Source organism: Lampetra planeri, chromosome 73, assembly GCF_965212315.1.
Source record: "Lampetra planeri chromosome 73, kcLamPlan1.2.h2, whole genome shotgun sequence".
NCBI classification, from domain to species: domain Eukaryota; kingdom Metazoa; phylum Chordata; class Hyperoartia; order Petromyzontiformes; family Petromyzontidae; genus Lampetra; species Lampetra planeri.
The window spans coordinates 35,759-48,078 of record NC_136178.1 but is presented as its reverse complement, the minus strand read 5'-3'; the positions used below and the strand labels follow the sequence as shown (position 1 = coordinate 48,078).

At 47.6% G+C, this 12,320-nt stretch overlaps 1 protein-coding gene across 1 annotated transcript; it reads right to left on the bottom strand.

Moving 5' to 3' along the window:
• Positions 1-4,681: 4,681 nt before the first annotated feature.
• Positions 4,682-11,914, bottom strand: LOC144737714 (glycine receptor subunit alphaZ1-like). Its single transcript, XM_078620564.1, has 6 exons — positions 11,844-11,914; positions 10,924-11,006; positions 10,223-10,357; positions 8,803-9,017; positions 7,489-7,635; positions 4,682-6,136 (listed from the first exon to the last, which is right to left on the bottom strand). Exons 1-6 carry the CDS (start codon positions 11,912-11,914, stop codon positions 6,002-6,004), a joined length of 786 nt encoding a protein of 261 aa, XP_078476690.1. The 3' UTR covers positions 4,682-6,001.
• Between the last annotated feature and the right edge of the window lie 406 nt (positions 11,915-12,320).

The window sequence follows — 12,320 nt, the reverse complement described above, 5'->3', positions numbered from 1 at the left end:
GAGGGGAGGGGGTGGAGGAGGAAGGAGGGGGTGGAGGAGGGGGGGGAAGGGGGTGGGGGAGGGGGAGAGGTGGAGGAGGGGGTGGTGGAGGGGTGGAAGAGAGGGTGGAGGAGGGGGTGGTGGAGGGGTGGAAGAGGGGGTAAGGGGATAGAGGAGGGGGCGGAGGAGAGGGTGGCAGAGTCGGGAGGAGGGGGATGGAGGAGGGGGCAGGGGGTGCCTTGAAAGATCTCCCAGCCACGTGGGGAGGGGGGGGGGTGATCCGCGTGGTTCTTATCACCAAGACGCACACAGAGAGACACATGCCTAGCGATCGTGACAACTCTTCTCATAGTCATCATCAGTAGCAGCAGCAGCCGTGGTTTATCCTATAAACTACTATTATTATAAACTACCCAATCAACTCAGTTGTATCGTTACCAGGTGTGTAGGGGTAATTGTCACTCACCATTCAGCAGGCCTGTAGTACCCACTTATTGTCAATAGGGAGCAGAGGCCTTTCTTCGCCAGGGCAAATGTCCAGGGGCCAGAAAGGGGCCAACGGCAGATCCCAGTCGACGGATCCTGGGACACATTCCCAGGGCCCCCGGGGGGGGGGGGGGGAACTGGAAGAATGATGTCACCTTCCAGGATGACCCAGAGTGTTCCAGAAGGAGGGCGTGGCTCGGGCGGAGCAAGCCACGAACGGGTATATAAGCCAGAACACTCAGAACTCTGGCTCAGTTATCTGCAGACTGAAGACCGGGCTGGAGAATAGGACCCTGGACTTAATTCTAGATTTGAAGCTTTCGTGACTGCAAGGATTCATATTCTTAGGTTTTTTTTCGGTAAAGTCACGTAGGTAAAACATTTTTTTAATACAAATTAATAAAAGTAAAATAAAAAATAAAATAAAAATCACGACGTTTCGGAGGCAACACAAGCTTCCGTCTTCAGGTGGAACCGTCACAGCACGATAACAAGCTATCGATAACAAGCTATCGTGCTGTGACGGTTCCACCTAAAGACGGAAGCTTGTGTTGCCTCCGAAACGTCGTGATTTTTATTTAATTTTTATTTAACTTTTGTTAATTTTTATTTTAAAAATGTTTATTACCAACGTGACTTTACCGAAAAAACCTAAGAATATGAATAAGGACCCTGGACTCCAAGCTCCGCGGTCCTTCTAAGGGCCGGAGCTCAGGGAGGTCAGGGGTCAGGACCCACAGACCAGGAGGTCGGGGTCAGTCAGCCTCCCCTAGGTCCCAGCCGGAGGACGATAGGGAACGGGTTAGCAGTGTTAGGTCCCGTATAGTTCGGAGGCCATAGCTCCATAGGTATCGGCTGAAGGGACCGATATACCCTTCATGGTCGGGACATTTTCTTGGTTCTTTCGGTAAAGTCACGTAGAAGGGAAGTTATGAAATAATAAAAATAAAACATAATAAATAATATAATATTATTTTATTATGTTTCATTTTTATTATTTTATTACTTCCTTTTTACGTGACTTTGCCGAAAGAACCAAGAAGACGAATCCCTGCAGTCACGAAAGCTTTAAATCGAAAGGTAGGGACTTTGTAGTAAAGACAATAAACCAACGTGTTGCCTCATGAGAAGTTTATTCGTCAGTATTTACAACACTACAGGTGTAAGAAGGCCCTACTGAGGTGCGCTGTAGCACTTTGTCAGAAGCGACGTGGCCATCACCAATGATAGCAGCTCAACGGAGTGGCTGATGTGATCATCATCATCATCGCGTGGACATTCATAGCAGCAGCCAAACACTCTAAACGCGTGGTGATGTCGATTCTAAAAGTGGAGGGAAAAAATCGGAGGACTCGGAGAAAAATCGACGGAACCACGGAAAGAGAGAAACACACAAACTCCAAATATACTACAGCAGACGACAGGGACACAGCGTCACAGTGTCACGTGTCACAGTGTCACGTGTCACCTGTCACAGTGTCACAGTGTCACGTGTCACCTGTCACAGTGTCACGTGTCACCTGTCACAGTGTCACAGTGTCACTTGCCACAGTGTCACGTGTCACGTGTCACAGTGTCACTTGTCACAGTGTCACATTGTCACAGTGTCACGTGTCACCTGTCACAGTGTCACGTGTCACCTGTCACAGTGTCACGTGTCACATTGTCACAATGTCACAGTGTCACGTGTCACCTGTCACGGCGTCACCGGCTCGACGCTCTGACGAGGCCACAACGACTGCCTGAGCCAGCGAGAGGGGACCGTGACATCTGACACTTGATGAGTCAGCGGACTCGACACCCAGCCAGACGCGTGACTTCAGCCCAGGATTGTCACCGTTGCTGACTCAGCAGCGCAGCTCAACGCGCCCGTTGCGAACCTCACCCCTCGCCTGAGACTGAGAGAGACACCCAGACCCAGGGCTCGAACCCGGCTTCTCGGGGTGTCTGACACGGCCATTGCGAACCTCACCCCTCACCTGATACTGAGAGAGACACCCAGACCCAGGGCTCGAACCCGGCTTCTCGGGGTGTCTGACACGGCCATTGTGAACCTCACCCCTCGCCTGAGACTGAGAGAGACACCCGGACCTAGGGCTCGAACCCGGCTTCTTGGGGTGTCTGACACGGCCATTATGAACCTCACCTCGCCTGTGACTGAGAGAGGCACCCAGACCCAGGGCTCGAACCCGACTTCTCGGGGTGTCTGACACGGCCATTACGAACCTCACCTCGCCTGAGACTGAGAGAGACACCCAGACCCAGGGCTCGAACCCGACATCTCGGGGTGTCTGACACGGCCATTGCGAACCTCACCTCGCCTGAGACTGAGAGAGGCACCCAGACCCAGGGCGACTTCTCGGGGTGTCTGACACGGCCATTACGAACCTCACTGAGACTGAGAGAGACACCCAGATCCAGGGCTCGAACCAAACTCCGTGTGTGTGGAGCGGCAGTGTCGTGGTTAGAGCCCCGCGCTCCAAACCCGGCCATCCGGGTTCAATGCTTGCTCACGGCCAACATCAGTGGCGATTATTTGAACCGGTCCTGGGACTCCTCTACATCGACTCAGCCTCAAACGAGTACCTGGCGTATAGCGGTGTGTAGTGAACATCGCCACCGGGGGAGACAAAGGCGGTCGGGCGGGCGTGGTACTGGCCACCCAGCCCATCGTGTGCCACAGTGTCGGTAGCCTTCATAGGTGCTCGCTAACAGCACTTGCCTCCACATCCTGCTAGAGGCTACACGGGGGAACTTTGTGTCAATCTTCAAAGGCGCTGTTGCTACTCACTACTAACAGCGCTTGCCTCAACAGCCTGTTAGAGGCTATACGGGGGACCTTTGCCTGTGTCTAGCTTAACCAGCGCTGCTGCTACTCGCTGCTAACAGCACTTGCCCCAATAGCCTGCTAGAGGCTACACGGGGGACCTTTGTGTCTACCTTTACAGACGCTGCTGCTACTCACCACTAACAGCACTTGCCCCAGCAGCCTGCTAGAGGCTACACAAAAAACCTTTGTGTCTATTTTCATAGGCGCTGCTGCTACTCACCACTAACAGCACTTGCCCCAACAGCCTGTTAGAGGCTACACGGGGGGCCTTTGCCTGTGTCTTCCTTCATAGGCGCTGCTGCTGCTACTCGCTGTTAACAGCACTTGCCCCAACAGCCTGTTAGAAGCTACACGGGGGCGGGGGGGGACCTTTGTCTTTGTGTTGTGACACCTCGTCACGCGCATGGAGGCACGTGCTGTGTGTGTGTGGAGGGGCATGCGGGCATATTGCGAGCAGGGCCACAAGTCTGATCCGGAACAATCCGGCAGGAACTGGGGGCGTCGATACTCAGGGCGGCAGGGAAACGAATTTAATCGGCACCTTTAATTTTTCATTTCTCCACCATGGCGTGTCTATGAGCCTCGTTCTTGTGCATTACGCAGGCAGACTGTCCCACAGCCCCGACCCGTGCAATGTAAATGATACATTCTGTGACTTCAAATCAAGAGTAAAGAGAAAGAACCAAAGAGTATGAATTGCTGCAGTCACAAAAGCTTAAAATCAAGAGTCAGCTATCTTACCTTATCCAGGATTTTATACGGCGCTTTTCTTTTTTGTCAAAGCGCTCTAAAAGTGGTTCATTAGTTATTGGCTGATGGGGATAGGGAGGGGATTTGAGTGTTGTGGAGGGGTGGAAGGGTGATGCCAGGGAGAGGGAAGGGCGAGGTGAGGAAGGGGAAGGGAGAGGATGGTTACGGTTTTAAGAACGAGAGCAGGAAGTAGTTTAACACGTAGTAGGCTATTGTGACCAATATAATCCACAATGCAGGTTTTTTTGGTTAGAGCACGTAAATATATAAATGTGTCGTTAAACCTGACTTAAAGCTTTCGTGTCGGAGCCGGTCGAACATTGCTGCCCATTGAGTTACGTGGATACGGTCGTTTAGAAGTATTTTAGTCGTTATTTTTCTTTTTAATTGCATAAATATTACCAATTAATTCATCGATGAAAACTAAACGTTAAAAACCTACGTTACGAATCTACACACTCACAGGGAGAATATTGTGTTGACCTATTTATTTTGATCACAGAATCTTGCCCGCGAATTTATTGAAGCCTTAGCCAATTGATAAGCATCTGCTGAAGCAGGCACACTGCCGCACACCATTATTCTAAGACAATTCGTTAAATGCATAATCTTACCGATTAATTCATTGACGCATACTTTGCCTTCGAGATATGTTTCTTTATTGCCGTTCGTATGAATATCGTTGCATGCATGTTTAAGGACTTTTTCCTATCACCGTATATGCTCGCGTTACTCCGAGGAATTAATCGATTGTTCTGATTACCCAGTTTGACAACGTAATCATTGAGGATTAAATGTACGGATCAATGAGGAGAACATCTCCAGGAGTACCGTGTTGACAATTCCAAGCATAAGAGTTCGCATATTAGAGTGTTATGTTTTTGTTTAGAAATTAAAGTTGCTTAACACAGAAATGTCTGAGTGGTGCCTTCCTGAGTTCATGCATAATAATCGTAATTATAAGAACTGTATCCTGCGGTGAGATGTGAATTTGGAGACCTGATATAAACACACCAAGACATCATCAGTAAATGTGAAAGCAAGAATCATTGGATTATCCCGATTGATAATACAACCCTAGACAACGAAGCCAAGCTTAATTTAGCATAATTACATCACACTTGCATAACTTCATACAACTCATTGTATTATCCCGATCGATAATACAGTCCTAGACAAAGCATAATTATCATAACTGCACACATTAGCATAAGCGCATACATTTGCATAGCTCAATATGAGTACCTCCCTAATTAGCATAATTTGTGCATAATTACATAACTTGGCATAATTTCGGATCATTAAGCATGTTTCCATTTTCATTTAATTTTTATTATTTTGTATTAATTTTTCAAGACCCAGCATATACAACACAGGTCAGGCAAAGCCGTAATCATAATAAATATTGGGGGGGCACATCCCCCCCCCCCAATATTCAAATATTCTCAAAATGTCCCCCCCAATATATTGCTATAAAATAGATTTCTGTTTATACGATTGCGGTTATGATTGTACTTTGTTAATCCCTAATCTCTGCCATTACATACAATGACACAATAAAAGGTGAAAAAGAAAAAAACAGAGCAATGTAATACAATACACTATTAGACATTGTAAAAAAAAATCCATCCTATGTTAGTGGATTTTTAATATTTTAGGCAGCAAATGGCAAAAAATTCGTTTTCAAAATGAGATTTTTTTTCTGGGGGGGGCCTACACCCCCTGGAAGATTTGGTCCCCCCCAATGTTGACTCCATGGCTATGGCCTTTTGGTCAGGTATTGAACATCTCCTCGCCACCGCGGCACCCAGTAGTGAGAGACGAGAGAGAGCGAAGATGAGAGAGTAGGGTGGTGTGGCGAAGAGCACGGACGAGGGATGTATCGGCCCAGCAGCGATGGACGCCAAGAGAGATGCCGTGCTCCAGGGTAGCCACGTGGCTCTAGAGCCGAGGCCTTCACTTGAAGACGCAGAAGGTGAGCCAGTAGAAGACGTTGAAGAGGAGGAAGAGCGTGGGGAAGAGCACTCGAGCAGTGCGGTCGATTCGCTCCGCACTCCACGGGTGCAACGCAGATAGGACCCCCGTAGCTGCCTGCGCACGCACACAAAGGCAAACATCCCCCATGTATCGATTTAAAGCTTTCGTGACTGCAGGGATTCATCTTCTTGGTTCTTTCGGTAAAGTCACGTAGAAGGGAAATAATAAAATAATAAAAATACAACATCATAATATGTTATTAGAACCTTCCCCGACGGTATGTGGAGGCTACATGGGGGATCTTCTTGGTTCACGTAGAAGGGAAATAAAATAAAACATTTTTATATGTATTAATATTTTATAATGTTTTGTTTTTATTATTTTATTATTTCCCTTCTTATTTAAAACATAATAATATTTAATAATATTTTATTATGTTTTATTTTTATTACTTTATTATTTCCCTTCTTATTTCCCTTCTACGAAAACCAAATAATAAAAATAAAACATAATAATATTTAATAATGTTTTATTTTTTTATTTTATCATTTCCCTTCTAAGTGACTTTACCGAAAGAACCAAGAAAATCCCCCATATAGCCTCCACATACCGTCGGGGAAGGTTCTGTTCGCGAGTATGCAGCAGCAGCACCTACGAAGGCCGGCACTTTGTCACACGAGGGGGTTGGTGGCCAGTTTGAAACCGGCCAGCCACCCTGGTTAACACTGCGATGTGTATCATTTACGATACAGATACCACGTTGAGAATCCCTCGATTTTACGAACGTTCGCTGGAGGAAATTTCGCGTTCACGCAATTGACAAATTGTGGACACTTTTCGATGAACGAAATCGGATTTCCGCGTAGAACGAAATTTCACTACGGCACGCGCCATGCAATCATCAAACAAGAAGGCTGCATACTCCATCCGCTACTGGACATTCGTGACAAAGCGCCTCATGGCTCATCAGATGGAACCACAAACGTCTTGAAGTGGCGAACGCACCACGGCTGAGCCGTGTGTCTCGCCACCCCGAATGGGAGATGGAGAAGGCCGAGAGAGAGGAGAGGTGTGGACGTGGGCACCGTGTGGTGTCCATAATCAAGGTTTCCGGGTTAGATCGCGCAAGTATGCATGTGTCTGGACCCTCCACCACCCGACACGGCCAATTAGTAATCAGGGATTTGTCACGTAAACAAAACGCGCCAAATCGTTACTACTTCAACCCAACTGGTGTGTTGGAGAGTAAATCCACAACATTTACAATTTTAGTACGCCGTTTCGCTGGTAATTACATCTAGCATCATCGGGCGGTTTGCCAGAACAGTGAGGCCATCCACCTGCTTCCGGTCTTAAATAGATCAAGATGACGTCATCACTGAACCCATCAGGTACAGAAATCAGCGGCGGTGGACGGGGGAGTTATTGTAATTATATAATTGATTAGTAATATCTTTCCTCAATACCTCAACCTTGTCACTGCTCGGATTGGCGGACGAGAGGCTCCTGGCTTGTCTGGACATCACGTTGACCGCAGCGAACTCGAGCAGAGACGAGAAGACGAAGATGAGGCACGTAGCCATCCAGATGTCCATCGCGTTGACGTACGACAACTGCAAGACAGTGGTGGGCGGGCGTCGGGTTAATTGATCCGACCGATTGTATTTGGTGGTGCCCCTGCTGCGTTGTGTCATCGGCATAACGACCTGCCGATTGGCATCAGAGAAGCTGGTAGTTTGTGCACGTTTTCATCGTCATCATCATGAGCATCATCATCGTAGATGCATGCGCATGGATTTATTCATGTGCTCGCTCACCAAAATCCAGTGGCATGGAATGAACCCAGGCTGGCTAATGGTGGATTTGCTGGCGCCAGCCTCGTGAGTTACTGGTGCCGGCCACGTGTTCTAGTTATTATGTAAAGTAAAAAACAAAATGGCGCCGCGCGAGCTGGCTGCCGTACGACATCTCCAGCGTCGCGTCTCCTCCTTCCCATCGAGCTTAGTTATTCAGTACCCCCCCCCACCTTCTCTTTATCTTCTGTATGCCCTTAGCCACTGTCTTTAGCTACTTCACTTTCATATTCTATTCATTCTAGATTTGAAGCTTTCGTGACTGCAAGGATTCATACTCTTAGGTTTTTTCGGTAAAGTCACGTAGGTAAAACATTAAAATTAATAAAAGTAAAATAAAATAAAAATCACGACGTTGTGTTGCCTCCGAAACGTCGTGATTTTTATTTTATTTTACTTTTATTAATTTTAATGTTTTACCTACGTGACTTTACCGAAAAAACCTAAGAATATTCTATTCACTTTATTTTATTATCTTCTTGGCCGCACTGAGTGGCTGACCTCGGCCTCCAGGACTTTGAGTCAAGATCACTCTGGCTGCTTCTCACTGCCTGCCGGCGTCGTCTGCCGGCGTGCAGCCCGTGCACTGCCAGCACCCACCGCTGGCCTGGGGTGTTGTCGACGTCCCTGGGCGAAATCGGGTGCGGCCCGACCGTCTGTGGATCCGGAATTTTGACTGCCTCCATGCTGGGCAAGTGGCGACCCCTACCGTTGTATCGCCGCCACTACAGGCGCCCCAGTGCTGCCTCCGACGTACTGTTGACGTGGCAGCTTTGTCCACATTGCGGCCTCCTCCTCAAAGAGGAGCAACATCGCGCATGTTTATACATTGTCATTACATTTACGTGTGCCGCTTGGGTCACCAGGTTCGTAGCACGGCGCATTAACCAGTGCCAACCACTGCACTACCGCCGTCCCTCAGTTCACCTTGGGCAGCGAGGACCGTGCCCCGCTGCTCTGAGTGGTGAGGGTGAGGACGGTGGTGATGCCCAGGGCGACACGGGCCGGCGCCGCGTCAGGGTTGATCCAGAAGGAGATCCAGGAGAGGAGGACCAGCAGGGTGCTGGGGATGTACGTCTGCGTGAGGTAGAAGCCCATGAGACGGCGCAGCGTGAAGTTCGCCATCAGCATTGAGAAGTTTCCTGTGGTCCCCCCAGCAGAAAGAAGCAGATGCACCCCGACCACTGGAATTATTGCACCATAGACTCAACACTGCACCAGTACATTTAAGAAATCCCCATCAACCTCCCTCCGTTCCCCTCTTTATCGCCTCTTCTCTATTCCCAATTCCCTTCTTCGCCCCTCCACTCCATCCCGTCCCTCCCCTATAGAAAATGTGTGATCCCATGTGGCCCTCTTTTACAGCCACTCACTCTTGGGCCCTTGCACTGCCCTTGTAATTTTTATTTTATTTACCGCTAGCAACTTACAATTAGTGACTAAGACACGGCTATTGTGAACCTTCTTCCAGAGACGTGAAGACCCCGGGCAGGGCAGTACTGGCCTAATCTCTTTGACATGGCCATAATGAACCCACTGGGGCGCCACAGTGGCGAGATGAGGTGCACTACCTCATTTGGTATACAGGAGAGCAGGGGTTCAATCCTGACCCCGACGCCTACATATTTGGAGTTTGCATGCCTCTCCCCATGGTTGCATGGATTTTTCTCTGGGTCCTGTGGCTTTTCTCTCCACATTTTAGAAGCAACATGCGTTTTAGAGTAGATGGCCGCTATAAATGTCCACACGATAAGCCACTTCATTGAGCTACCATTTGTGGCCAGGCGGCTTGTGAAAAAACAAAAGCTTATATAGCTCCTTCTTGGTTCTTTCAGTAAAGTCACGTAGAAGGAAAATAATAAAATAATAAAAATAAAACATAATAAAATAAGAACAGGTCTGTCGGAAAGACGCTGTCTTTCCGACAGACCTGTTCTTCACCTGAGGACGGCTGCTTGCGTTGTGGCCGAAACGTCGTGAGAATTGTATTTTATTATGTTTTATTTTTATTATTTTATTATTTCCCTTCTACGTGACTTTACCGAAATAACCAAGAAAATGAATCCCTGCAGTCACCAAAGCTTTAAATCGAAACTTATATAGCTCATTGGGCCTTGATAAAATGGCAATGGTTAAAGAGACACAGAACGAGAGCTTGAACCTAGGATCTCTGCATTGCGGGCCTAGTGTGGTTAAAATGGTGCTTTTTTAAACCAACCCAGGGCTTGACCCCCTGAATATCAGCAGTGATGTCCCATTGTCTTTGGCTTGGCCATTAGAAACCTATGAGATTAGTGATAGGCAATTCAGACCCAAGGGCTTAACTCTGCACGTGATAGGCGCTGACCTGTCCGGAGATGCCGCTCGGAGTGCGACAAGGTGACGTTCGTGAAGCTGTACTGGGGCAGGCTGATGGAGGGATCGTGCACCATCGGCCTATCTTTATCCCACATGAACACCAGGTCCTTCTGTGTGTATGCACCTTCAGGACAGAGCGCAGGGAGGACACGGATCACATGCATGGGTCGTCGGTTCCGTTCAGTCTCCCAGTGCGGCAGTTGAGACAACAGTACAAGCTGCTCAAACTCTCTACCCCCACAACCCCCACTCTCCAACGGCACTCTGCGTGTGGCATGGTAACGTGTGGGTAACTACCACTTCTAATAAGTGAAGATGTTATGACCAAATTGAGTTTTTATAAACGTGTGATATCCTCCAAATGGAAATTTCTGAATGTCAAGACGACATACTCTTTGGTTCTTTCGGTAAAGTCACGTAGCTGTAAAATAAAATAAAATCACTGCGATTTAATTTATTTTCTTTTATAGCTACGTGACTTTACCGAAAGAACCAAAGAGTATGGATCCCTGCAGTCACGAAAACTTCAAGTCAAGACGACACTTCTAGTGCACATGATAGCGCACACCGATAGCTTACCCATTAGATCACCCAATAGCACACCAGGTAGATCACCCGTTACATCGCCCAATCGCACACCAAGTAGCTCACCCGATAGCATGCTGCGCCAATGATCGTTATTGAACTCACCACTGGAGATGTAGAGCGGGCACACCTGTGTGTCCATCGGGAAATCGTGCAGGTTCATGGGGCAGCTGAGGGTCAGCGATATCCTGGATGAACAGAATGATACAAATCCTCATCAGGGTTCAGATCTTCGTAATTGACCTTCATTTACCCTTTTAAACTGGTACAAAACTGACACCTTTATACAAGGCATCATGTTTGCAATAACCACAACACAAGTAGTCAAAAATGCAAACAAAAAGAAGCAACTCTGATAATGATAATAATATGCACTGTCCTTGAAGTTGATTGGTCCACACCCGAGACGGCTTTCTTTAGAGCCTAGTCCCCATTGGTGTTGGACCAGATGACACCAGACGTGCGCTGTCTTTGAGTTGTACGCCTTCTGGTGTCATCTGGTCCAACACCAATGGGGACTAGGCTCTAAAGAAAGCCGTCTCGGGTGTGGACCAATCAACTTCAAAGACAGTGCATATTATTATCATTATCAGAGTTGCTTCTTTTTGTTTGCATTTTTTACTACTTGTGTTGTGGTTATTGCAAACATGATGCCTTGTATAAAGGTGTCAGTTTTGTACCAGTTTAAAATGGAAAAAACCCACTACTATATTTTGCCACTGGTAAAAGAGATCTCATAGTGAACTTCATTTGTGAAGAGGAGACTTGGACTGGTGTACTTCAACTTTCTTTTGTTGTCACCGCTCGAACACCACAGCAACACCTCGTCATCAAACCAACCTCGTTCCCTCGTTTCACAGTCCCTTTGCTTAAACTTCTCTGCCCTTCTCCACCAATTGCCTTTCTCTAATTTCCCACTCTTTCTACGATCCGTTTCTCCACATCAATCTGATTTGTCATCCACTCGCCAATCGGCTTGCGTGTCGTGCACGTCAGTAGTCGCACCCACAATCTCTATTCCTTACCCGAGCGTGCCGCGTATGTGCGTGGCGTCGGTGACCCCTGACTTCCGACTCTTCTTCGGTGTATTCCCCATGTGCGTGTGTGTCGGTGCGGAAGGTTTGCGTGTTGTTTGTGCAGTGCGAGTGCGTGAGAATGGATGGAATATCCTCGACAATTGTATTACAGCAAACCATTACCTCTCGCGGGTTTAGTTATCACCATCCTCAAACTATGTCCGGGACACTTGTTCCAGTGCCCAGTGTTTTATTATTATTTTATTAAAAGTACCCCGAGCCATGAACTGAACGCCACGAGGGCATTTTTTAAATCCTTTATATTAAGTGCACTTGCTTGCTTGCTTACGACCTTGCAAATCTTTCGGTCGTTTTTTTAACCCACTTCCCGTGATCCCATCGAGCTGACATTTTCCACACAGACTCGTTGTGCGTGACAATTAATGTTCGTGAAAATTTTTTTCAAAAATTTTACACTTTTTAGGA